The following is a 25,653-nucleotide window of genomic DNA, read 5'->3' as shown; positions in this document are numbered from 1 at the left end:
TAATTTTATGTCTAACTTTTTGAGGAACTGCTAAACTGCTTTCCGCAGCAGCTGCATACTTTACTTTCCCACCAGAAATGTTCAAGGGTTTCAGTTTCTCCACATCCTCACCAATACTTATTTTCTGTCTTTCTAATAGTCATCCTGACGGGTGTAAAGTAGTATTTCATTGTGGTTTCGATTTGCATTTCCCTAATGGCAAGTGATGTTGGGCATCTTCTTTGGAGTAATGTCTATTCAAGTCCTTTGCCCATTTTTGAATTGGGTTGTTTGTTTTTTGGTGTTAGTTGCAAGAATATTTTATATATCTTGGATATTAATCCCTTCTCAGATATATGATTTATAAATATTTTCTCCCATCTGTAGGTTGTCTTTTCAGTCTTGATAGTATTTTTTGATATTCAAATTTTTATGAAGTTCAATTTATCTATTTCTTTTGTTGCCTGTGCTTTCGGGATCACATCCAAGAAATCATGGCCAAATCCAGTGTCATGAAGCTTTTTTCTTATGTGTCCTTCTGGGAGATTTATAAATTTACCTCTTACATTTAGGTCTTTGGTCCATTTTGTATTAGTTTTTGTATATGGCATAAGGTATCAATCAGTCCAACCTCATTCTTTTTCATGTCACTATCCGGTTTGCCCAGCACCATTGCTGAAAAGACTATCCTTTCCCCAAGTAGACTCAACTACAAAAGCTAGTGATTGTTGAGAGGCCGTGGTAGAGACTGGTGCAGGCAACCAAGCCATCCATAGCACAGTATGCAAACGTCATAGATGCTGAGCAGTTCAGTTAGGTCACAGGATCGGGGCCCCAACCTGCCTGGAAATGCCTGGCAGCAGCAGTGTTATTCACAGGGGAGCCCGGTTCCTGGAGTCCTTTCGCTTTGGCTGATATCCAGAACCAGGTAGGTGGGTGAGGGCTGAAGGATGGGACCCAGCTGCCTAGGAAATGGGGCCAGACGTTGCTGGGGCAGAGCCTCGGACTCCACCCAGGTGAGTGAAGACAAAGGCAGGGCCTGACTGACAGTGACTCCAGAGTGCTGGGTAAGAGGACCTCTCGCTGAGGCTGGGCTCAGTGCTCAGGTGGGGAGTCAGCAAAGTGCAGCGTGGACATTCCTGGAATTCCCACAGCTCACCCTCACACACGCCAGATCCAAGGTGATGGGACGACTGGGGCCCCACTTGGGAACTGGGGTCAAGGCGGCTGATAAACTGCTGCCGCGGCCGGGAAGTGAGATGGGCCTGGCCTGCAGGTGAAGGGCACCATTGGTCCCAGCTGTACGGCCACTTTGTAATAAAATGACTAGAGAAGCATCTCCCATCTTGAACTTGTTCCATAGGCTTTGAGTGTGTTCTGCTTTCTGTTTTATTTTATTCAAAAAAACGTTTGAATGCTTGTCAAGATTGACACTTGACTTCTCAATGTGCACTCCTCAGAACGTGGCCAGTCAGGACCCTCTTCTGTTGCAGGTGTGCTCACTGCCTTGTGCCCCGCCCGTCTGACCCCTTTGCCCGCTACTGTCTAGAATGTGGCTCTTCTGTCCCGCCCATATTTGGCTGTCGTCTCCCACCCCCAGAAGGAGCTCAGGTGAGCAGCAGAATCCTTAAAATCTTCTTCCATTGGTTTATCTGATCTTTGTTTGCAGCAGGAGCAGAGTACCTGGCACACGTGAACCACAAACATAAATACTTGTTGAAAAAATTACTGGCAAGTGAATCTTGTACTATCCAGACTCCTACTTAGGAATGAAAAACTTGTTTGCAATGCCATTTCTTTTGTGTGGCCTTGAAGAAGCATAGGCTCAGAAAAAGACTGAAATCTTTTTATTTCAATGATTCACATATGGATAAATACATGTTTCCTACTTATATGATATTTCTATTCATAACCTGGGGACAATAAGGAAATATATTCTAGAAGTAAATGACCAGGGGTACTAACTACAAGTCTGTATATCCATAGGATACTTCATTCTGTCCAAAGAAGCTGTTTATATAAGCTATAGATTGATCAGTATATCTAAATTTAAAAGTTCTAGCTAAGTGTAGATAATAATTGATATTATCCTACCATTAAGTTTGTAGTTAGTTAGAAAACATACTTGGCTTACTAAAAATCAAAACCTTCACCAAAATGTGTTCATCTTTTATGCACGTGATACTTTGGGGGTTTTTTGGACTAAGGTTTACAAAATGATATAAAAGGATCTGTGAAGTTGACTGAAAATGACCATTTAAAAAAGATAGTCCCTGAGAAAAAGTCACTATTCAATAAATTCAAAGTCCAGAGTTTTAGGATTGAGTTATGCATTTAAGCAAGTGGCCAGATACTAAATGGATATGCTGTAGAAGTCAGTTTACTTCCATGATATATTTTGAACACCTTGTAAAAGATGGTACAGCAAATAAAACATGAACAGGTCTCATTGGTTTGAATTTTCCCTGCTTATATTCGTTGGTGCGATGTCAAAGTTATTTTTTACTGGCCTGCAAACAGATTTTCAAGACTTTCTTTGTTGTTACAGGGAGAAAAGGTTATCAGGGATTATAAATTTTCAAAATGATGACATTTGCAACATCTATACTGCCTGTAAATGATATTTATTAACGTGCTCTAATGTATAAACAGCTTTGTAATTTGACCTATTGAGTTCTTATTGTGTCCTGCTCTCAGCTGGGTTTCTGGTACTCAAAGGGACAATCCTACTCCTAGGATCCCAGACCCAAGACACTCAGGGTCTCATTAGAGAGATGCAGAGGAGTGCCTCTTCGTCCTGCCTTGTGGATTTCTCCGTTGCCAGCTGGCTTGATGTTAACTTTCATCAGTAGAGGCTCATTGCTGGGAGGGACACTGCAGGAGAATGGTCTTGACTCCTCTTCCTGTTTCTGCTGTGCTTCCCTCTCCCTGTGCTCTGACGGTGCTCAGCTAACCTGCAGGACACTTGGTTGTGCTGAACCCCGGTGAACTGCATGGCATCTCATGAACAGCTTCTCAGTGGGCTCCACGGGTACCCAGCCAGCTTCCAGAAAGTCTCTCAGGCATCCCAGGGGGCAGTTTCCCAGCACGTTTCATCAGCAGCCTGCACGTGGCTTCCCAGCATGTCCTGCCAGCTCCCCAGGGGTAGAGTCCTCATGAGTTTCACAGGATCCTGCCTGCTCTGGGGCCAGCTCTGGTCTGTGTCACCCCAGTGAACTTCTCAGCCATCCAGTGGGTGACAGCCACACCCAGTTCAGTAAGTGCCTCTTCCAGATTCGATCCTCTTCAGGTCCTCTGCCTCAGCCGGAGCAGCAGTGGCTCTCCCCATCCTGGGTAGTCCTGTATCCTTTAGAGTTCGCTTTACCCACTAGCAGTTAGTCCTCTGTTATTAGTTAATAACTATTTATATTAAACTTTCCCTGTTTAAATTACTCTGAGGTTTCTGTCTCCTGACTGGACTTTGACTGATACAGAGTTGGTACCAGGAGCGGCCCCAGGAACTAGACTGCAAAGAAGGGGTTTGGGAAGTGGTTTGGTCCTTCCCTTTGCTGGGGAGCAGTGCTGAGCTCCTTGCCCATGGGAAACAGGATGCTAGTAATTCATAGCATGAAGTGGCATCACAATAAATCAAGCTATCACATGGGTCTGGTACTGAGGAAGCATCACCTAAAGCAAGCTTCTTGGGTGGCCAGGTGGCCGCTGCACTTGACGGTTGTGGCAGCAATGATGATACCAGGGCTGTGGTGTGGACAGTTCTCCTGAGCACCTGGGAGCATCACAGAAACCGACAAGCTCAGGACCTTTCACTCATAATCCAAGAACCAGAGTGCTCCCATGGCAGCCCCAAAAGAACCTATTTCTTGTAGCTCCAGGGATTTGCAGCTGAAAGCAAACACAAACTTTAGTTGAATATGTTGGTGAGTTACAGCATAAGCTGAATTCACTTTATCACCACATTTCTTTTGTGAAAGTTCGGGTATGTATTGGGACAGAACAGGATCCTGAAACTGGGAATGGAGATGTTGGCTTGGACCCAGATGAAATGCACATTCTTGATTCCCTAAATTACTCTGCCAGTGGATGAGCTGGCCCTCCCATCTGAGGATGCTAGCCTTCCTTTCCTTGAAATCTCTGTGATAACCTCGCCTGGGGCAGTGGCCTTGAAACGGGGTGTGTATTCTCATCAAGACTCACCGTAGCCATCCTGTAGCATGACTACGGTCCAATCCCAGCTGCTCTAGAGGGACAGGTGTACTCTGTGATCCAGGACAAAAAGCTTACACATGAAAAGAAGAGCACAATTTTGCTAACGTATATTGGCAGAATCTTGGGGGACAAGTCTGGGAGTGGATTTTATTTTATTTATTTATTTATTTATTTTTTTTTTTTATAATTTTTTTTTTTCCCCTACTTTATTTATTTATTTATTTATTTTTGGCTGTGTTGGGTCTTCGGTTCGTGCGAGGGCTTTCTCCAGTTGCGGCAAGCGGGGGCCACTCTTCATTGCGGTGCGGGGACCGCTCTTCATCGCGGTGCGCGGGCCTCTCACTATCGCGGCCCCTCCCGCTGCGGGGCACAGGCTCCAGACGCGCAGGCTCAGCAGCCGTGGCTCACGGGCCCAGCCGCTCCGCGGCATGTGGGATCCTCCCAGACCAGGGCTCGAACCCGTGTCCCCTGCATTAGCAGGCAGATTCTCAACCACTGCGCCACCAGGGAAGCCCTGGGAGTGGATTTTAAATGAGGGCAGAACATAACACTAAGTTGGGCCAAATTCACTGGTATGCATGCCTCTTTTATAGATTCTGGATTGATTTAATGTGTTAGCTAATGAAGCTGGCAGTGGCTCCTGCTGCCTTTTGGGTTGGCTGAGTAAAACTTGGACTCAGTAGTAGCCCATGGTTAGTGAGACTCGATGCTAGGTCTTTCCTGATATCATGTTGGAGTAGGTTTGCCAGGTGCGTCCTGTGTGCCCCCAACTCTCACCTGCATTTCACAAGAAGGCCCAGAAGACACGTCCTTCACTAAGGCATAGAGTGAGGAATATGTATTAGTGAAAGGAGCGCCTGCATCCTTGAAAAGTGCCATGGCTGCTTTCCTTGGAGGCCAGACATGATCATGGGGCGATGCCACTCTTGAGATGGGCTCCCTGATTTCAGGGAGCTAACGGGATTCCAGAGGTCAAGTGGCAGCACTTAACTGCCAAAGACAAGGTGGGCACATCTACTGTGAAAGCCTGCAGCGACATATCAGTAATCAGAATCTGATCGTGGTCTTCCTAAGAATGAAACAGATGGGCAGCCTACTAGTGCCTTGCCTGGTTTATATAATAGAAAAAAAAAATCACATGTTTTGTAGCCAAATACGGGACTTGGGCCACCACAGTGGAACATCCAAGGGTGTCACCCAGTTTCAAGACTTAAGTCGATTCGCAAACCCACAGCTCCCTAACTGAAGGGCGGCTGGGTGTCCTTGAGGATGGACCCTGCATCATTGCAAGTACATGTCATAAGTCATCCTTGAAGCCTTTTCCAGAGGGACGTGTGCCTTGAGGAAAAGGAAATGCCTAAACCTTTGGGGGATTACTAGATACTAGCTCTGAGTTGATGCTGATCCTTAGACTTCCAAAACGCCGCTGTGGTCCACCAGTAAAAGTTGGGGCTTAGAGTCGCCAGGTGATAGATGGAGCCTTATCTTAAGGCTGACTCATAGTTTTCGCGCCATGTATTCTGGGGACTTGTTGTTATGTTCATGTACACTTATAATTGCTGTGTCTTCCTGATTTATTGACCCTTTCATCATCACAAAATGTCTTTCTTTGTCTCTAGGATTATTTCTTGTTTTTAAAGTCCTTTCTTCCTGATATTTATGCAGTCACTCTAGCTACCTTACCCTTACTATTTCCATTGTATACCTTTTTCTATACATGTATTTTCAACCTATTTGTATCTTTGAATCTAGGGCATGTCTCTAGTTGGGCATACCTCTCGTTTTTTTATCCCATCTGACAGTCTCTGCCTTTTGAATGTGGTGTTATTGTCTATTCACGTTTAATGTCTTTAATGATATGGTTGGATTTACATATGCTGTTTTGCTGTTTGTTTTCTATTTGTCTCACGTCTTTTTTGTTCCTCTGTTCCTCCTTTGCTTCCTTCTTTTGTGTTAAGTAAATAATTTTTAGTATGCCATTTTCATTCCTATATTTCCTTTTTTTTTTTTTTTTTACTATTTTAAAAAGTTCTTTTCTTTTTTAAAGTTATTTTCTAAGAGAACGCTCGGGATTACAACATACTCCTTAATTTCTCACAGTCTATTTCAGAATAATTTAACTTAAATCCAGTAATACACAGAAGCTTTGCTCCAATATATCTTCTTTTCCTCCCCTCAGAGACAATTTCTATTGACTATTTCCCCTGAGTACTGGTCACACTTCCTTGTTTTTTGCACATCTCACAATTTTTTCTCAAATTTTGGACATTTTAGATAGTATAATAAGTCTGGATTCTGACTTTTTCTCCTTGTGTTGTTGTTTTGGTTTTGTGTTTGTTTACTTGGATTAACTCTTTCAAGCCTGTCTTCCCTGCAGTTTTCAGCCACTACTATCAGCTTTTTCCCCTTGTTTTATTTTTAAGCCTGGGATCAGCCCTGGGTGTGCATAGCTTAGAGTTCAACTGAAGGTTGGCCAGAAGTTGTGCTCAAACACCTTGGTCCTCCAAGGCTTCCAGTCTCTGCTGAGGGGTCTGTTGTGGGCTGGGCGGAACATTCAAACTTCAGGCTGTTTTCAGGTCTGCCCCAGCTCTTACTTTATGCTGAGCTCTCTTGTATCTTCATGTGCAGCCAAGGATGTGTGGGTGGCTTGGACCCTCTTAGGTCTAACGCTGCACATGCGAACATCCTCCAGTCAACTGAGGGTGTGGGAGGAGTTTATCAAGCCCCCTAGAGATGACCTACCTTCTGAAACTCCCCATCAAGTCCCTGGCTAGTTGCTGGTTCATCAGTTGCCCCAAACAGGACCATGAGCTCAGGCTAGTGGATCCACTGTCCTCACTGTTTGCTTGCCACTGAGATCATCACGTTAACTGTGCTCCAAATCACACGAGCCCTGCCTGTCAGCAGCCGCGAAGCTGCTGCTTTTCACAGCCCTCCCTGCTCTGTGGAGCTTCCATGCTGTTGGAGCTGGAGGAGGATGGGGACAGCCCAAGCAAGACCCAACAGACGTGCGGTGTCCTTGCCCGAAGTTCACTACTTTTCAGTTTGTTGTCTGTCTTTGGTTGACTTTCAGAATTTTTTAAGTTTTACCCAACTTTATAATTGCTTTTTGGAGAGAAGATGTGTCGATTTCCTCACTCCATCATGCTGTAAGCTATTTTTTCTTTTCTTTATACCTCTCTTTTCTACAATAAACATGTTTTTACTTTAATAGGAAAGAAATAAGAATAAAAGTGGTAATTATTTAAAAGAAATTTTTACAAAAGCAAATTAAACCTTACATTTTAAGATCTACTCATACCTTCAGTTTTTGCCAACCTGACCTCTTTCTTTGTGCAGATGGGCTTATGTGCAGAATGTGAAAACCTGGTGCCCATGAATACGCCCATCTGTGTGGTCTGTGAGGCTCCTCTCGCTCCACAGCTGCAGCCACAGGCCAACCCCCGCTTGAAGGTAATGAAATGTGAATCTGTAGAAGTGTGAATAAAACACCTAGAAATTAATGTTCGAACCATTAAACATCTTTCTTCAGCTGATGGAATTGGCTAACAATTGATAAGCTAATACCTGTGAACAAAATCCACTCTCATTTTTGGAAAGGCATCTGCCCAAGAGTTTAACTTGCCAGTAGGATCTAAATATCAAGAGAGTTACACAGAAGTGTGTTCCCTGAACATGGATTTGGAGGACAAATTGCACTGCAGCTAACACAGACAGTTGTTTACTTCATATATTTAAACTCGAACATTGTAATTAATATTGACTTTTCATCTTGTCCTTAGTCACTTCATGTTTTCGTTTGCTTTGTTTGATTATGGGTCTCTATTACGTAGAAAAGAAGGATTACAGCTAGTCACATGGATAAAAATGTTAAGTATCATCATGAACATTAAAAAAATCTTGTTAGACAAATGACGTCATGCCATGAAAAATTTTTTGGTAGAATTATTGAACATACAACTGTATCTTTTCTCCATTTTTCAGTTTATAGTCCCATTCACCTCCTTTTTACTTGACCTCAAGTAAAGGTCACTAGAGGATGAAATAGATTTAATAAAGATAACTTTGGGGATTAAAAAAGCAAGAATTTTTATCAGTAAGGGAAGTGTGTGGACTTAACGTACAATTAGAGCTGTAACACTCCAAAAATGACCTTGTGGAGTCTATGTGGGCAAAGTTTATGAGAGAAAAAGTAAGTCCACTTTTTCTTACATGTCCCAGCTCCCCTTCACTGTGAAAAAAATGTTCAAAAGTATCCCAGGCTAAGTAAACCTTCAGAAGTGAGATTTTGAAGAACTGGCTGGGCCAAAGTCAGGTAGATGAAAATTTACTAATCTTTTTGTTTGATGACTATTTTCAATCTTTTTTTTTTTTTTATAAATTTATTTATTTATTTATTTTTGGATGTGTTGGGTCTTAGTTTCTGTGCAAGGACTTTCTCCAGTTGCAGCGAGCGGGGGCCACTTTTCATCGCGGTGCGTGGGCCTCTCACTGTCGCGGCCTCTCCCGTTGCGGAGCACAGGCTCCAGACGCGCAGGCTCAGTAGTTGTGGCTCACGGGCCTAGCCGCTCCGCGGCATGTGGGATCCTCCCGGACCAGGGCATGAACCCATGTCCCCTGCATTGGCAGGCGGATTCCTAACCACTGCGCCAACAGGGAAGCCCTATTTTCAATCTTAAGAAACTGCAGAAGAAGTCCTTAATCCAGTCACTGCAGGAAGCCACCATGCAGCCCTGGAGGCCTATCTCCAAACTTCCTATACATGAGAGTGAGACACCAGCTTCTCTCTTGTTTAAGTCACCATGATTTTGGCTGTTCTGTCAATCACAGCAGCACCTGTTCTCACTAATATTTACATTATCCAGGATATTTGAAGATAATATCATATCCAGCCCTTTGAACCATTCAAAACAGGAGGAATAGGGGTAAGTGTTGGCTGAGAGCCAAGTTCAGTGTCTATCATGCCACCTTCAGCATTTGAAACCCAGAGTTCTTCCCATGTTGTGGAAAGACAGGGGATACAAAGGTATAAGTAAGTCCTCTGTTGATGATAAACGTAGGACTTCTATAGTGATTAGGAGTGTCAAATCCAGGAGTGACCCCCTTTTTTTTTTTTTTTTTTTTTGTCTTCTCTCTTTTTTTTTAACATCTCTATTGGGGTATAATTGCTTTACAATATTGTGTTAGTTTCTGCTGTATAACAAAGTGAATCAGCTATATGCATACATATATCCCCATATCCCCTCCCTCTTGCATCTCCCTCCCACCCTCCCTCCCTATCCCATCCCTCTAGGTGGTCACAAAGCACCGAGCTGATCTCCCTGTGCTGTGCAGCTGCTTCCCACTAGCTATCTATTTTACATTTGGTAGTGTATATATGTCAGTGCTACTCTCTCACTTCGTCCCAGCTTACCCTTCCCCCTCTCCATGTCCTCAAGTCCTCTACGTCTGCGTCTTTATTCCTGAGAGTGACCCCTTTTTAAAGTACAGTTTTGATGAGAGAGAGACAATCCCTTGAAACTGATTTCTACTCTATTAATGGACCAAAGGCAGAACATATACCTTATAATGAGGAAATCAACTGATAATTCAAAGATGAAATTTAGAAAATCAAGCCTATTTGACTTCTGATGTTGAGTTTTCAAAGGGAATCATGAAATTACTGAGTACCCAAGCTTCACATTAGCTAAAAATGCCTCAAATAGGCACAGCTTCAATAAAGGGCTCTCTGAAACATTAACTTTCTCAAGATCTTAGGAAATAGTGATTTAGGGTACATTTATCATTATCTCCAGAAGTGAGAATCTCATGACCATTTCTGTTGGCACGGTGGTTTTTTCCCTGGTGTTTTGTCTGTTTTAACATTGGACTCGTACGATTTACTATTGTTTTCAATAAAGACATGACTTCAACAGCTGTACGTCTTATACTATTAGTTATACTGCTTTAGTTGTGCTGCTTTTACCAAAGCTTTTGGGTCACTCTTGGAACTCCATCCTCTTCTTTTTTTTGTACTTTACCACGTACACAATACATTCTGCACCCTAAGAATTTACTGGAATAAGTCTGAGCTCCCAGCAGTGCCAGGTGGCATAGGCAGTGGTGTGAGCCTGAGAAGCAGTCGCTGGACACCTGCTCTAGGGTCACTGAACAGGGACGATTAGGGGAAGGAGCCTGAGGAAGGAGCGAGGTCCCCAGGCAGCTGGCATCCCTCACCAAGGCGCAGCCATGAACCTTCCTTCAGGTTCACCCAGTTTCTCTGGGTTCCACCTTGCCCCTCCCGTGCCAGCCCTCAGGTACTGAGGAGCTTTTTCAAAGGCACCTTTTGATGTGGCTTTACCAGCTGCTGCTTCCCGGACCACCCTCTAGGGCTCTGCTCACTGCATTCCCCGGGCTGTGACCCCTGCACCCACTGCCCCAGTGATCTGGGCCCCCGCTTGCCGTGGTGGCAGGGGGCACAGAGGAGGATTCGTCAGCTCTTGTCGGGGGCCAGGGCCAGGGATAGCTTTGAAGAAGGGGTGTCATCTGAACAGAAGTTGTAGGAGGCACAGGCATTTGCCATATGGAGGGTTAAAAGCAAGGACGGCTTTTAATCAGACTTGATCTTTTAGAGAGACCTTTGTCACCGTAACATCTGATCTGGTGGGAAATGCCTGATTTTTACGACAGGACATTCAGTATTGCTGCTACACACAGAAAGACCCTGGTTGGAAATCTTCATCCCAGTGGCTTTCCCAGATGTTACAAGGGCGACAGATTTTTAGATCACATTCTCACCCAGAGAGCCTCCTCTAAGGTCAGTGGGAACACCTGTGTAAGCTGCTCACGGAAGCCAGCGTGCCTTCCCTCCCCAAAGCGCCAGCAAGGCCAGTTGATGCCTCCCTCCCATTTCTAGGTTGGTCTCCATCTCACTCCACAAAGTGCACAAAGCACCATCGGGCCTCTTCCTGCTGTGGTGCAGACAGACCCACCCGCTGTGGCAGGCTTCTCTCGTGTTGATGTAAAGCCCTTGTCAAAGCTGAGGAATTTTGCTGCATCAGATACTTTTTTCTACTGCCAGGATTAGAAGATATAGTAGCAGGAGTTTCTTCTTTTATCCTCTGGCCTGTATTTCAGAATAGGAGAGGATTTTATGTTTTTTAAAATTTTCTAATTTTCAGTAACACGTGAAATAGTCCAAAGATACACAATGAAGTGTGTAATTTCCCCACCCCACCTCTATTTCTTTTTTTTCTTTTTTTTTTTTAAATTTATTTATTTTTGTTTTTGGCTGCGTTGGGTCTTTGCTGCTGTGTACAGACTTTCTCTAGTTGTGGCGTGCAGGGGCTGCTCTTTGTTGCGGTGCGCGGGCTTCTCATTGCGGTGGCTTCTCTTGTTGTGGAGCACGGGCTCTAGGTGCACGGGCTTCAGTAGTTGTGCCGCACGGGCTTAGCTGCTCCATGGCATGTGGGATCTTCCCAGACCAGGGATCGAACCCGTGTCCCCTGCGTTGGCAGGCGGATTCTTAACCACTGTGCCACCAGGGAAGCCCCCCACCTCTATTTCTATCCCCTGAAATAACCAATGACAGCAGCTTAGTGAGTGTCCTTCTATGTATTTTTCTAGATGCACAGAAACATATTTATGTATATTCACACATGTAAATTTGGCTTTGTTTGCCTCTTCCTGCCTCCCTCCCTCCCTTTTCTTTCTTTCTTTTTTTTTAAAAAATAAATTTATTTATTTATTTATTTATGGCTGTGTTGGGTCTTCATTGCTGCCCACGGGCTTTCTCTAGTTGCGGAGAGTGGGGGGCTACTCTTCGTTGCAGTGCGCGGGCTTCCATTGTGGTGGCTTCTCCTTGTTGCAGAGCACAGGCTCTAGGCACACGGGCTTCAGTAGTTGTGGCTCGCGGGCTCTAGAGTGCAGGCTCAGTAGTTGTGGCTCACAGGCTTAGTTGCTCCACGGCATGTGGGATCTTCCCGGACCAGGGCTCGAACTTGTGTCCCCTGCATTGGCAGGTGGATTCTTAACCACTGCGCCACCAGGGAAGTCCCTCTTTCATTCTTTCTTTCTTTCTCTCTTATACAAAAAACAAAGGCATCCCTTTGGCCGTTTTCTACAGTTGAAAACTAATGTCAGCATCTCCCCTTTCACCAGAACACATGAACTCTTTTAGAAAGAGACCTTCAGCTTCCTTCTGGCTCTAACTAGCAACACATGTTTTACCTCCAGGACTCCCCTTGTGTCTGGGGTTCCTGGAATCTGTGAGGCTTAGGGCTGGGATCCTCGTGAAGTCATTACTCTGAAAGAGATCTGATGACTCACACAGCGAGGGCACAGGTACCTCCTATGAGACCCCAGCCCCTCGCCCAATGATTCAGGGCTAATGCCAGTGTAACCACAGCTCTGTGTCAAGTTGACCTTGGCATCTTACAAAATCCGCTTTGAGATTAAGTTTGCCACTACCTACTGGTTTGTGTCAATTAAAGCTTATCATTTGGGAGATTAGAAAATTGTTCTCATCTTCCAGCTGCTTTGTAAGGAAAAGTTTTACCCCAGTGACTAAGCCAGGTCCACGAAATTGCTTGGAACCGTTCAACTGGTCATTGTGTTGCCAATGCTGTGGGTGAGGCAGCAAATGAGGGTATTGGCTTTTTGTAAAGTGCTTGTTGTAAATGTTTAGGCTCCTCATTAAGGCTGTCTGGTGGTGGCCTGAGTCCCACATCGTCCCTACGGACATACATGAATCTGTGATGTAGTGATCGTGATACAAGGTTTTTATCTGTGGGTCATGGTCACTGCTCTTCAAGAAGTGAGCCACGTGGTGTCAAAAAGCCACCCCAGAAACCATGAGGAAAGCCTGTCGACCAAGAAGGCTGTGCTTACTGGACCTCATACAGTGAGATAAACCACCACTTTGACCATCTTAGCAGCATCTCAGAAGAGAGAAGATGGGGAAGGGTATTTATAGGGTTTCAGTACTTCGGTTGGGCGATTTTAAAGAGAATTTGGCAGGAATGCAGCCTAAGGTAAACTGTGAACTTTGGGAGATGAGGATGTGCCGGTGTAGGTTCATTGGTTGTGACAAATGCACCATCTGGTGCGGGATGTTCATGGTGGGGGGTTGTGTGTGTGGACGGGGTGTATATGGGAACTCCCTGTAATGTCTGCTCAGTTTTGACGTGGACCTTAAACTGCTCTAAAAAACAAAGATTATTAAATTCAAAAAAATTTTTTTTGAATTTTACTTTATTTTCTTATACAGCAGGTTCTTATTAGTTATCTATTTTATACATGTTAATATATGTATATATGTCAATCCCAATCTCCCAATTCATCGCACCACCACCACCACCCCCGCTGCTTTCCCCCCTTGGTGTCCATACGTTTGTCCTCTATGTCTGTATCTCTATTTCTGCCCTGCAAACCGGTTCATCTGTACCATTTTTCTAGGTTCCACATATATGCATTAATATACGATACTTGTTTTTCTCTTTCTGACTTACTTCACTCTGTTTAAAGAGAGTTTTGCAAGGCAGTATTGGGATTGGGCAGAGTTAGTTTGGATTGGGCAGAGTTATGTCATGCTAGTTGTTTTTTCTTTTAATAAATTTATTTATTTTAGGCTGCATCGGGTCTTTGTTGCTATGTGCAGACTTTCTCTAGTTGCGGTGAGCAGGGGCTACACTTTGTTGCGGTGCATGGGCTTCTCACTGTGGTGGCTTCTCTTGTTGCGGAGCACGGGCTCTAGGCATGCGGGCTTCAGTAGTTGTGGCACGCGGGCTCAGTAGTTGTGGCTCGCGGGCTCTAGAGCGCAGGCTCAGTAGTTGTGGCGCACGGGCTTAGATGCTCCGCGGCATGTGGCATCTTCCCGGACCAGGGCTCGAGCCCATATCCCCTGCATTGGCAGGCGGGTTCTTAACCACTGAGCCACCAAGGAAGCCCCTATCATGCTAGTTTTCATTATTTATTTATTTTCATAAAAATTTCATCTTTAAGGTGGTGATGTTTTGATATACATATACAGAGTGAAATGATTATTTCAGTCAAGCTAATTAACATATCCATCTTTGTATACTGGAAATTTGCTAAGCGAGTAGATTCCAGGTGCTCTCACCGCACACACACAAACACACACACACACGTACACAAATGGCAGCTATGGAGGACATACTAGTTTTATTTATTTTTTAAAAGTTTACCTATTTATTTATTTATTTATTTATTTACTTACTTACTTACTTACTTACTTATTGGGTTGCACCAGATCTTAGTTGCAGCACGTGGGCTCCTTGGTTGTGGCGAAGTCTTAGTTGCAGCACGCGAAGTCTTAGTTGCGGCATGCGAAGTCTTAGTTGCGGCATGTATGTGGGATCTAGTTCCCTGACCAGGGATTGAGCCTGGGCCTCCTGCATTGGGTGTGTGGAGTCTTATCTTCTGAGCCACCAGGGAAGTCCCAGGACATACTAGTTTTAGATTGTGGGCCCTGCAAATTGAGGGCCATTGGACTTAATAAGTAAGCAGTTTTACTTAGTTTATAGTTTTCTCTTTCTAGAATATTTCCTGCACCAAACAGGTGGATTATTTTCGTTTGATCTCACTGTATTTTAACTGAGGGACAGGAAATTTGTTTCTCTTCTCAGTGGATTCTACCAGATCAGGAAGATCACTGCCTTAAATCTCACAGAAAAGCTCTGATGATTGCAGATTACGCTTTGGGGACCTTAAGCAACTGGGAAGAAAGCTGGAACCAGGGGGTGTCAGGACCCACGGAGAGCAAGTCTATGGTTCTCTGCCATTTTGAGGAGCAGTGAGTCGGCCTCTGCCCTTGAGGCGTTCTCTGGGCTGGGAACTGTGGTTTCCCGAGCTGGCTCTGGTTCCTAGGAAGACCTTGGGTTCTTTTACGTAAGTGGGACTTGAGAAAGACTTGGAAAGGACAGGGGGATTCTGCACAGTAGTCCAGTGACTAAACAGATGTTAGTTGCCAACCTCCCATGGCCGAACTCTGGCTAGGCTGTGTTAACCATCTTTTCTTTTTCTCTTGTTGTTTTCTGTATTGCAACTTATCCCCAGATTCCTGACTCAGAAGGTTGAACTTATGACCCATTTTCTAAGACGGTCTTTTTACTTTTCCATTTCTAAGTGAGAAACTACAGAGCAAATCTAATTCACATTTAATATAAAGCCCCGTGGGGTAGACTCCAGGCCAAGAACTAGGTTACTTGTAAACATATACTCTTTTGCTGGTCTTGGGCCTTCCTGTTTATTGTTGAAGCCAGGAGATGGAGCCTACAAAGTAGCACAGTTTCCACAATGAAAAAAATAATAACTCAGAAGCAGTGCAACATAGTCAATTTGCCTTCCTAAGACCAGATGAATACTCTTTTTCAGTTTTTTCATTTTGGGGTTTGTTTCTTTCAAAACTATGTTCATTTGTCTGACACTATTTATGTTGTAATAATTCCTAAATCCTAAATCCAATTTCAGGGTCTGGGTGTTAGTGTAGGGTCTCTAGCTGGCTGATCGGCTGGAAAGACTGCTTAATGATTTCCTTGCACAGCTGTTTGCTCAGAGGAACACCTATTTCTTTCTTTCTTTTTTTTTGAACAGTACTTTGATTTATTGGACTTGAAGAATTTACATACTAAATACTGAATAAGAGAAAGAAATAAAAAGCATGATTAAATAAATATGAAACTTCTCAATTCTGGCTTTCATGGCTTTCAGAGTATCATGCCTTGAAATAAAACCTTAAACTTGAATCAACCTACAGATGCCACTTCAGATCAGCATAGCTACATATGGTTTCCCTTTTTGCATGGTGTGTGTGTGTGTGTGTGTGTGTGTGTGTATTCAAACTTGTGTTCTATGTAAGTTATTTTGAAAGATAAATTTTAGATCATGAAATCATCAGAATATCGACTGCTAATCATCATGGTGGTAGATAAAGTACCTCTTATATTATTCCACCTTATTAACACCCTTTTGTCCTAGTATGCTATACTATGCAGATGAATTGGCAGGAAAAATGAATACATTTATCTGTGAAGAAATTAGAGAGCCTCCATGGAAACACGTATTTCTCATTCTCTGTTTTTAAGGAGAAAGTGATCTGCCGCACCTGCGGCACAGGGAACCCTGCTCACCTGAGATACTGTGTCACCTGTGAGGGTCCCCTGCCTTCGTCACAAGAGGTAGGTTGACTGCATGTGCCACTCCTGTATTTTAATGGCTGATAAATGTTCAGTGTTAGTGATAAGAAATATAGTCTGCAGAGGGGAGAGGAAGTTTGTAGGGGAGGAGAGGGGAGAGACCAAAATAAGCTGCTCATGGTAAAGTGAAAGCAACATTTCTATGTTCACCAGTACAAAACTGTTTTCAAAGTCTTCAGGGTGATTCAATCAAGTCAGCAATTCCTTACAATTTCATTTAGTGACTGCATGGAAGGCTGGCGGCAGCCAGTGCGGTAGGGGCCGTTCACATTTCACTCACAGGCAGGCACGTGTGTGTGGACTGTGCCTGCTGTGTTTTTTGTTTTTGTTTTGCTTTTTTTTTAAGAAAAAATTTAAGCTTTATTTTGGTAAAACATTTCAGATTCCCTCAGATCACAGCATATCAATAAGCAAAATGTACACATACTGATTTTATACTACATGTCAAGTCCCAAATCCCCGATCCTAGGAAAGCAAGTTGAAAAGTACAAGTACTGGTAACAACTATAGGTAGTATTTTAAACAAAAATAAGTGAGTTTTCAGCACTTAAGTGAAATGAGGCTTTAATCAAAAAGAGACTCAATTCCACAGTGTGCCTGCTGTGTTTTGAAATTGAGAGCATGGTGGGCACCGATCGTTGGGTTTCCTGCCAGCCTAACTTGAGTGTTTAAAATGAAGGAATTTAAATATAGTGAATAGGTTCCGTGTAGCTGATCTGTTTTATGTTTATGAAATGTTCTGATGAAGTTTAAAATTACTTCCTGGTGGCTCTTGCCCTGGCCTAACAATCCCATGAAGAAGTCGGCATTTACTAGCCAATTTAGAAGAAAAATACTTGCTTCCTTGGGGCCGTTGTATAATATTTCTCTCTGTTTGGGGGGTTTGCTCTCATCTCGGAGCAATTACTTGGGAAGCTGGACGAGCATGTGATGATCAGTGTAGTCAGCACGTTAGTATCAGCAGGCAGGGGGTTGCGATCCCGGGGCCGCCAACACGAAGTACCGCAAACCGAGTGGCTGGAAACAGCAGAATTTCATCGTCTCACAGTTTTGGGCACCTGAAGTCCAGAATCAAGGTGCTGCCAGAGCCCTGTCGTCCGTGACGCTCTAGGGAAGGAACTCTCTCCAGCTCCCTGTGGAGCGCATCACCCCAGTCACCTGGCCGCCTTCTCCCTGTATGACTTCATACCCTCTTCCCTCTGGGTGTGTGTCTCTCTGTCTCCCTTTTTTATAAGGACACCAGTCATACTGGATGAGGGCCCCCCCAATGACCTCATTTTATAATAACTTGATTACCTCTGTAAAGATCCTATTTCCAAATAAGGTCACATTTTTTTAAGAACAAATTTAACCCCGGGTGCTGGGGTTAGGACTCCTCTTTGGAGGAGACACAATTTACCTTTAAAAAAATCTTTGTTTTTCATATACTTGTAACTTCTTTTCTCTGCTTTTTATTTAAAATTTTCTTTTTAATTGTTGATTTACAACAATTCACCCCTTAACAGGAAGGTTGGCCAAGATATCTTTTTTTATTTTTATTTTTTATTGGCCACACCGCGTGGCTTGTGGGATCTTAGTTCCCTGACCAGGGATGGGACCCGTGCACCCCTGCTGTGGAAGTGCAGGGTCTTAACCACTAGATGGCCAGGGAATTCCCCAAGGTATCTGTTAAGGCTGTGTCTAATTACTGACAGTCTAAGACTAGCTGATTTGAAGGAACTCTTTTTGTTCCAAGTTTTATAGAGGTATTGTTTATAAGCAAGAAAACTCACCTATTTTAATTTTACAGGTTAATGACTGTTGGTAGTTATATACAGTCATTTAAACCACCACCGCCGTAAAGATACAGAACAGTCCCGTTACCATAAAAAGTTTCCTCATGTTCCTTGGCAGCTGAGCCCCTCCCATAATCACCAGCCCCAGAAAATACTCATCCCTTTGTACACTGTGGCATTGCCTTTTAAGGAAGTATGTAGCTCTTGTGTGTGTGTGTTTGATTTTCTTCACTTACCATAATGTTTTGAGGTTCATTCATGTTGTATGTATTAATTTTTTAAAAATTTTGATCATTGAGTACTATTCCACCGTATGGATATAATATGACGAATTCATCCATTCACCAGTTAACAGGCACTCGGGTTGTTTCCAGTTTCAGGCTATTGTGAATAATGCTGCTGTGAACATTCCACATGCAAGTTTGTGTGTGGACGTAGTTTTCATTTCTCTTGGATAAATACATAGGACTGGGATTGCTGGTTCCAAGTTCCTCTTTAATTTATAAGATGTTGCTGTACTTTTTTCCCAAAGTGTCTATACCGTTTTACATTCCTACCAGTGAGGTATGGAGGTTCCAGTTTCTCTGCATTGTCACCAACACTTAGTATTATCAGGCATTTTTTCATGACATCCCCTCTTTACCATTTTAATGTCCGTAGGATCTGTAGTGTGACTGCCTCTTTTGTTCCAGATGTTAGAGACTTATAATTATTTATTTATTTATTTATTTATTTATTTTTGGCTGTGTTGGGTCTTCGTTGCGTGTGGGCTTTCTCTAGTTGCGGCAAGGGGGGCTACTCTTCGTTGCTTCGGGCTTCTCGTGGTGGCTTCTCTTGTTGTGGAGCACGGGCTCTAGAGCACAGGCTCAGTAGTTGTGGCGCATGGGCTTAGTTGCTCCTTGGCATGTGGGATCTTCCCAGACCAGGGCTCGAACCCGTGTCGCCTGCATTGGCAGGTGGATTCTTAACCACTGCGCCACCAGGGAAGTCCCGTAGAGACTTAAAACTTTAATTGATCTTTTCAGAGAACTACCTTCTGGTTCATTGATTTTCTCTATTTTTTGGTTTCATTTTTTGGAATTTTGCTCTTTATTGTTTCCTTTATTCTCTTTGTTTTAGATTTTATTTAATATTCTTTTTCTGATTTCTTAAGGTGAGAATTCAAATCTTTGATTTAAAATTTTTCTTCTTTTTAAAAAGAGACTACAAATTTATCTCTAAGAACTTCTTTAGCAATATTCCACAAATTTATGTAAGTTGTATTTTTATTATAATTCAGTTTAGTTTTATTAAAATTTTATTAAAGTATATTTTCTAACATCCCTTGTGATTTCTCCTTTGACCTATGATTTATTTATAGGTTGGTTGTTTAATTTCCAAATATATGGGGTTTCCCTTATCTTTTTTTTTTTAAGAGAATGTTAGCTCACTGTTCCATATGCAAGAGTGGTCTCCCTAAGTAAATTATAAATGTCCTGGCACAGATCTTTTTTTTTTTTTAAGTATTTGTTTTTATTTATTTATTTATGGCTGTGTTGGGTCTTCGTTTCTGTGCGAGGGCTTTCTCTAGTTGTGGCAAGCGGGGACCACTCTTCATCGCGGTGCATGGGCCTGTCACTATCGCGGCCTCTCTTGTTGCGGAGCACAGGCTCCAGACGCGCAGGCTCAGCAATTGTGGCTCACGGGCCCAGCTGCTCCGCGGCATGTGGGATCTTCCCAGACCAGGGCTCAAACCCGTGTCCCCTGCATTGGCAGGCAGACTCTCAACCACTGCACCACCAGGGAAGCCCTCCCTTATGTTATTGTTACTCATTTATAATTTTATTCCATTATAGTCAGAGAACATACCCTGTATGATTTGAGTTATTTTCAGTCAATGAAAATTGTTTTATGGCCCAGTATATAGTCTAACCTGGAAAACATACCAGCTGCACTTAAAAGTGTGTTCTGTCATTGTGGGTATTCTATAAATATCAATGAAGTCAAAGTATAATGTTGCACAGATCTTAAATGTCTTTGCTGATCATATTCTAATTGTTCTGATAAATGCTGAGAAAGGGGTATTAAAACCTCCAACAATGATTCTGGAATTGTTTACTTCTGTCTTTAATTCTGTCACTTTTTGCATCATGTATTTTGTTAAGCACATAAACATTTTTTTTTTAAGATTTATTTATTTATTTATTTATTTTTTGGCTGTGTTGGGTCTTCGTTTCTGTGCGAGGGCTCTCTCTAGTTGCGGCGAGCGAGGGCCACTCTTCATCGCGGTGCACGGGCCTCTCACTGTCACGGCCTCTCTTGTTACGGACTACAAGCTCCAGACGCGCAGGCTCAGTAGTTGTGGCTCACGGGCCTAGTTGCTCCGCGGCATGTGGGATCTTCCCAGACCAGGGCTTGAACCCGTGTCCCCTGCATTGGCAGGCAGATTCTCAACCACTGCGCCACCAGGGAAACCCCCATAAACATTTTTTATTGTTATGTCTTCCTGGTGAATCTAACCTTTATCGTTATGAAATTTCCCTCTTTATCTCTTGTAATACATTTTTTCCCCTAAACTTGTTTCATCCTGTATTGATACAGAACCACTCCAGCCTTCTTTTTTATTGTTTACACGGAATATTTTTATCTGTGTATTTACTTTCAGCCTATATAGTTGGACCTTTTCTGTGGCTTCCATATAGTTGTTTTTCCTTTTTATTTTTTAAGTTTTTTAATTTTGTTTGTTTTGTTTTTCCTTTTTTAAAAAAAATCCATTGTGATAATTTCTGCCTTTTAAGTGGAATGTTCTATCCATCAAAGGTTAATATAATTATTGATATGTTTGGTTTTTGATCTACCATTTTATTATTGATTATTGATTTTTAGTTTTCCCATCTGTTTTGTTTCCTTTGTTCCTACTTTCTTGCCTTTTGGGGGTTTTTGAATACTTTTTACAATTATATTTTAATTTTCTTGTTGGCTTTTTAGCTGTATTTCTTGGCATTATTTTTTAGTAGTTGCCCTAGTGATTAAAATATACATTTTTAACTTTTTAGTCTAATTAGTTATTATTGTACCACATCAGGTTAAATACAGAAATCTTGCAACTATATAGGTTCATATCCTTTCCCCCATCCTTTATGTTACAGTTATACATATTACACCTTTATATATCGTAAACCCTTCAAGAATGTTGTGGTTTATGTTTTAAACAACTGTATGGCTTATAAAGAAATTAAGAGAAAAAAGAAAAAAAATATATATATATACACACACATAAACACACACACACATATACGTATGAATGTATATATGTATAACTGAATCACTGTGCATTTCAATGAAAGGTCTGAAGGCTTTGTATTTAGAAACCCAGATTAGCAAGTTTTGTATCAAAACCCTGCTTTAACAGCAGGATAAATTTAAGTCTGAAGGAAAAGTTTCCAAAGGGTTTCTCCTTTGACTTTATCCCAAAGAGCCTTCCTTTAATTGCACATAAATGGGGCGAGGATAAGTATATACAAAAGGGGTCTTCTTTCTCAGAATCTGTGGATGTTGGGAGCTGGTGTAGCCTCTTTCTGGATAGATGTCTGTTTTAGGACAACAGAGCAGTCCCTGAAGTAAAACAGGATACACTGGGCGCATAGTTTTCTTTGAGGAAAAATTATCCTTAGTAAACACTTTCTATAATGTGTGCACACATTCCGTGATCAATGGAGTCAGTTATTCATTGATCGATTGATTCATTCAGTATCTACTTGAATGGCGCCCAGGTGCCAGTGTCCCAGGTCCTGTGCTTGTGGGGAGAAGTGTGAAATGAGAGTCCTTTCCCTTCAGGAAATCAGGTCTAGTGGGAAGGAAGCTGACACGGGGAGCCTGACTCTGTGCTGAGCCCTCCTGCGGACTGCGCTGCGCGTAACCAAGTGAGATCCCGCCGCAGGAGCGCCCCCGCGAGGAGCCACTGTGTTGAAGGGGCTGCATGGAGTCGTGGGTGAAAGCCAGGCTATAGCGTAGAGTCGGCTGGCCTGGCTTCAGATCTCGGGGCTCAGCCCCTCGGTGCCTCGCTTTCCGTCATCTGTAAACAGAGCCGACCAGGGCGCCCGCGTGCCAGCTCCGCCGTGGGGTTTAGCAGCGGGAGCAAAGATTCTAGTTCATGTCCGCCTGCCGGAGTCTCAGAAAGTCTCACGAGACAATCCCAACTCCCTCCCCCAAAGAAAATACTTCGTCTCCTGTGTCAGGAGTGGCAAGTAAGTTGACATTTCCAGATGGAAACCAGAGTCCGAAGGAGAGAGGGTGAGCCTCAGCCGTGACCCCTCAGGCCGCCCCCGCTCCTTGGGCTTTTTCTCGAGTAACATCCTCACAGCGAGGGCGGTGGGCACGCTGCCTTTGGCGTCCCAGGTAACGGGGGCTTCAAGATACGTGAGGCATCAGTTTCATTGACTTTCCGTGAAGGAGCGCATGCTCTTTCTTCTAATTCATTCACTGGTGAAGCTCATCATAGTTTTACTCTTTGGGGCAGAAGTACCGTATTTCCAGGGTTTGCACTGGTTTGGGGCTTCCTTCTCTTCTGGATTGGGAGGGGGATTGGAGTACTGACCCGCCTGTACGGCCCTGTGTCCACCCGTCCACGTGCGAGCAGGGGAAGCTTGCTTCTGAGTTTGATAGGGAGCCTCCATGGGGGTTTTAACACAGCTTCTCTGTGCCTCAGGGCCGCCCCAGAGCCAGGCTCCTCCCTTCCACAGCCTTGCTGAAATCGCTTCTTGGGATTTGGGTCCTAGTACCAATTCCCTAAGAATCTGCAGACAGAGATCATTAGTTCTCTCACATCAAGAAGGTCTCTCATTGCTATTTTCATCTGCATTGTTTGAGGTTAAACCTTTTCACTCATCTGTTGACTCCTGGTGTTTTCTTCTTTTATGAGTTGTCTGCTTTCCTTTTTAATGAAACACTCAAAATTATTTATTGGAGTAAGGGTCACATGTAAATAATGCAAGAGGTTTCGTGTGAAGGGTTAGTCTCCCTTCCCGTCCTAATCCCACGGCTCCTACCCCCAGAGGTAATCACTGTTACCCACTTTCTGAGGTCTTCTTTCAGCCATTCGATGCTTTAATAAGTAACTGGTAGTTTAATATGAACACAGACCTGGTTCTTTGCTCCTAGCCGTGTATCTCATTAGTAGCCTCCTCATTTTTTCTGCTGTCTGTATGTCCCGTGGCGCGTTTAGACCATCCCCCTGGTGCTGGATGTTTAGGGCTGTTTCCAGTTATTTCCTCTAAAACCACAATGCTGCAGGGAATGGTCTTGAATATACTTCTTTGTGAATTTGTCCATCTGTAGGATAAATTCTAGAAGGTAGAATTACAGGGTCAGAGGGTATGGGCCTGTGTTCTTTGGATGGCGGCAGATTGTACGGTATGGGCGTAATTTGTATGGGAAAATTGTGTCTCTGATATTCATGAAAATATAAAAGTATTTTCTATCCTCTAGCCTGGCGTTGCAACTTGCTACTCCATTTGTTATAAATGTGGAGCCAGCAATCACCCATCTGCACGATTCTGTGGCTCCTGTGGTATTTACGTGAAGTCCTTGGCAAGACCTAGTGTGGAGAACAGCTTGGCCCCAGCTGCCGGGGAACCTGGCCCTTTTGCTGAGGTGAGGCCTCCATGGTACTAAGAACTGGACCCAGGAAGGGGTTGTGACTCTGAATTTGTGTTCTCCACCCTGTGAGCCAACCCAGGGGAAGAGAGCCGAAACACTTAGACCTTTCTCGTGGACTTTCAACTGGGTGTGTAAATAACTTCAACCACGTTATGTTTTAAACACTCGAGTGATTTCTTCAGAATTCAAAGATGTAAATATGCATTTATCTGTAGTAAATCGAGGTCTAACTGCGTGTGCAAGGTAATAGATGTAATGTCATTAGGGAGCTTTAGAATACATGGGATAGAATGTACTCTCGTCTCGTGAATTTCTTATGTAGCACGCCAAGAACTTTCCCCCTGCTCTTTTATATTTTAGAAAACTGATATTGGGTTCGTAAAATTGCTTTCGCCACTTATAACAACTGGGCATATTTGAGGAAAATCTCACAAGGTTATTTTCAGAAGGACTTAATCTGTAACCAGCTTTGTGTTAGATTTTTATGAATTTGTCTAAGCTACAGAAAGACATTTTGGGTTTCTTCTCTTCTTTAGATTCTTCAAATCTCTTCATTAGAAGAATTTGAAGATTGATGATTGTTAGAGAGAATGCACGTGCACTCAGCAACTTTGCATTCATTTTTAGGGAGTTCATGGTTTCTTAACCCAAATGAAAACACTTACAGATCCCGGGACTGCCAATAACCGAGGTGGCACCTTTGTGCAAATGAGACATGGTGTTTTTTTTTCTCAAGACAATTGACTGCCATCTGTTGGAAATTGATTGTAATTTACTAATTTTGTTAGACATTTTCTTTTACCATAAAAATTGTGCTAATAAATATGCAAACATACAATGTCCACTATGTGAATATTACCCCTTTAGATGCAATGCTTTTGTGCAGTGTGCAACGTACACGTCCTTACATGGTGGTCTTCTCAGGTCCCCAGGCCCAGATGCAGGAGAGTGTCTCAGAGAAAATGTTGGTGCCCAGTAGTTGAGTGTGGATGGGTAGTAAAGTCTATGCTCCTCTGGATTGTAGAGCTGAGAGGATAGATTTCCAGACCTCAGGCGGCAGGACAGGGAGCATCAGTTGATTCGCCGAATTTGAGACAGTCAGTGGACAAGGGGTGGGGCTGGCTTCAGGGCTCAGGCTGGGAGTTGCTGGGAAAAACAAGCAAAGAAGGTGAGGCAAGGCCTGAAAACCCCTTTTAGTTCAAAGTACAGTGTTTTGGAGATACTTTTACTACTGATTAGAATTGTTTTCTGTGATAAAATGGAGAATTAATTAATTTACATTATAGTTTTTGTTTTGTTTTTTGTTTTGTTTTTTTTTTTATGTTTTCTGCCTTGCTCATACAGCCTCGATCTGCCTGGCAGCCCCTAAATGTTCCTTTGCCCAAGCCTGATGCTGGGCCTAAGAAGGATGTTGGCACACAGACCACTGGCCTGTTCTACCCATCTGGGACCCTCCTGGCAAAAAAAGAACTGGAAATGGCTTCTCAGAAGCAGAGGCAGGAGAAAATGAGTGACCATAAACCTCTCCTCACAGCCGTCAGCCCAGGGAGAGGTGAGACACCCTCTCCTCTCAGAAGGGAACCCACTCTTTCCCTGAAAGAAAACTCCATTTTTTATCTTCCTTTCGATTCATTTTTATGTACAAGAAGTGCCTTTATTTTTCTTTTTTCAAGTAATTTTGCTTTGTGTAAATAATAGCACTTCCTTAAACTTTTAGCATGTTTTGACTCTTAGCCCCGTTGTCGTGTTGGTAAATGAAGTCTCACATAAGAATGTGTACTACTAACACAGAAATGTGCTTAGCCTGCGTCGTTACTGCTGGCTGCCATAATCTCTTTTTCTATTGTGGCAAAATTGACATG

General features: G+C 43.2%; 1 protein-coding gene across 6 annotated transcripts in view; it reads left to right on the top strand.

The window, feature by feature from the left end:
* DZANK1 (double zinc ribbon and ankyrin repeat domains 1) overlaps positions 1–25,653 on the top strand; it is a 68,724-nt gene that overhangs the window by 19,873 nt on the left and 23,198 nt on the right. For 5 of the 6 annotated variants that reach the window (XM_057530129.1, XM_007191905.2, XM_057530130.1 and 2 more), the window contains 5 exons: positions 1,473–1,590; positions 7,525–7,638; positions 16,269–16,361; positions 23,621–23,785; positions 25,136–25,343. In XM_057530129.1, coding sequence (XP_057386112.1) covers positions 1,473–1,590; positions 7,525–7,638; positions 16,269–16,361; positions 23,621–23,785; positions 25,136–25,343 — 698 coding nt within the window. The remainder of the gene's footprint in view (positions 1–1,472; positions 1,591–7,524; positions 7,639–16,268; positions 16,362–23,620; positions 23,786–25,135; positions 25,344–25,653) is intronic. The other variant, XM_007191907.2, reaches the window with a different exon arrangement.

Source organism: Balaenoptera acutorostrata, chromosome 15 (assembly GCF_949987535.1).
Source record: "Balaenoptera acutorostrata chromosome 15, mBalAcu1.1, whole genome shotgun sequence".
NCBI classification, from domain to species: domain Eukaryota; kingdom Metazoa; phylum Chordata; class Mammalia; order Artiodactyla; family Balaenopteridae; genus Balaenoptera; species Balaenoptera acutorostrata.
The sequence above is the reverse complement of the archived record's forward strand: the minus strand, read 5'-3'. Positions and strand labels throughout refer to the sequence as shown.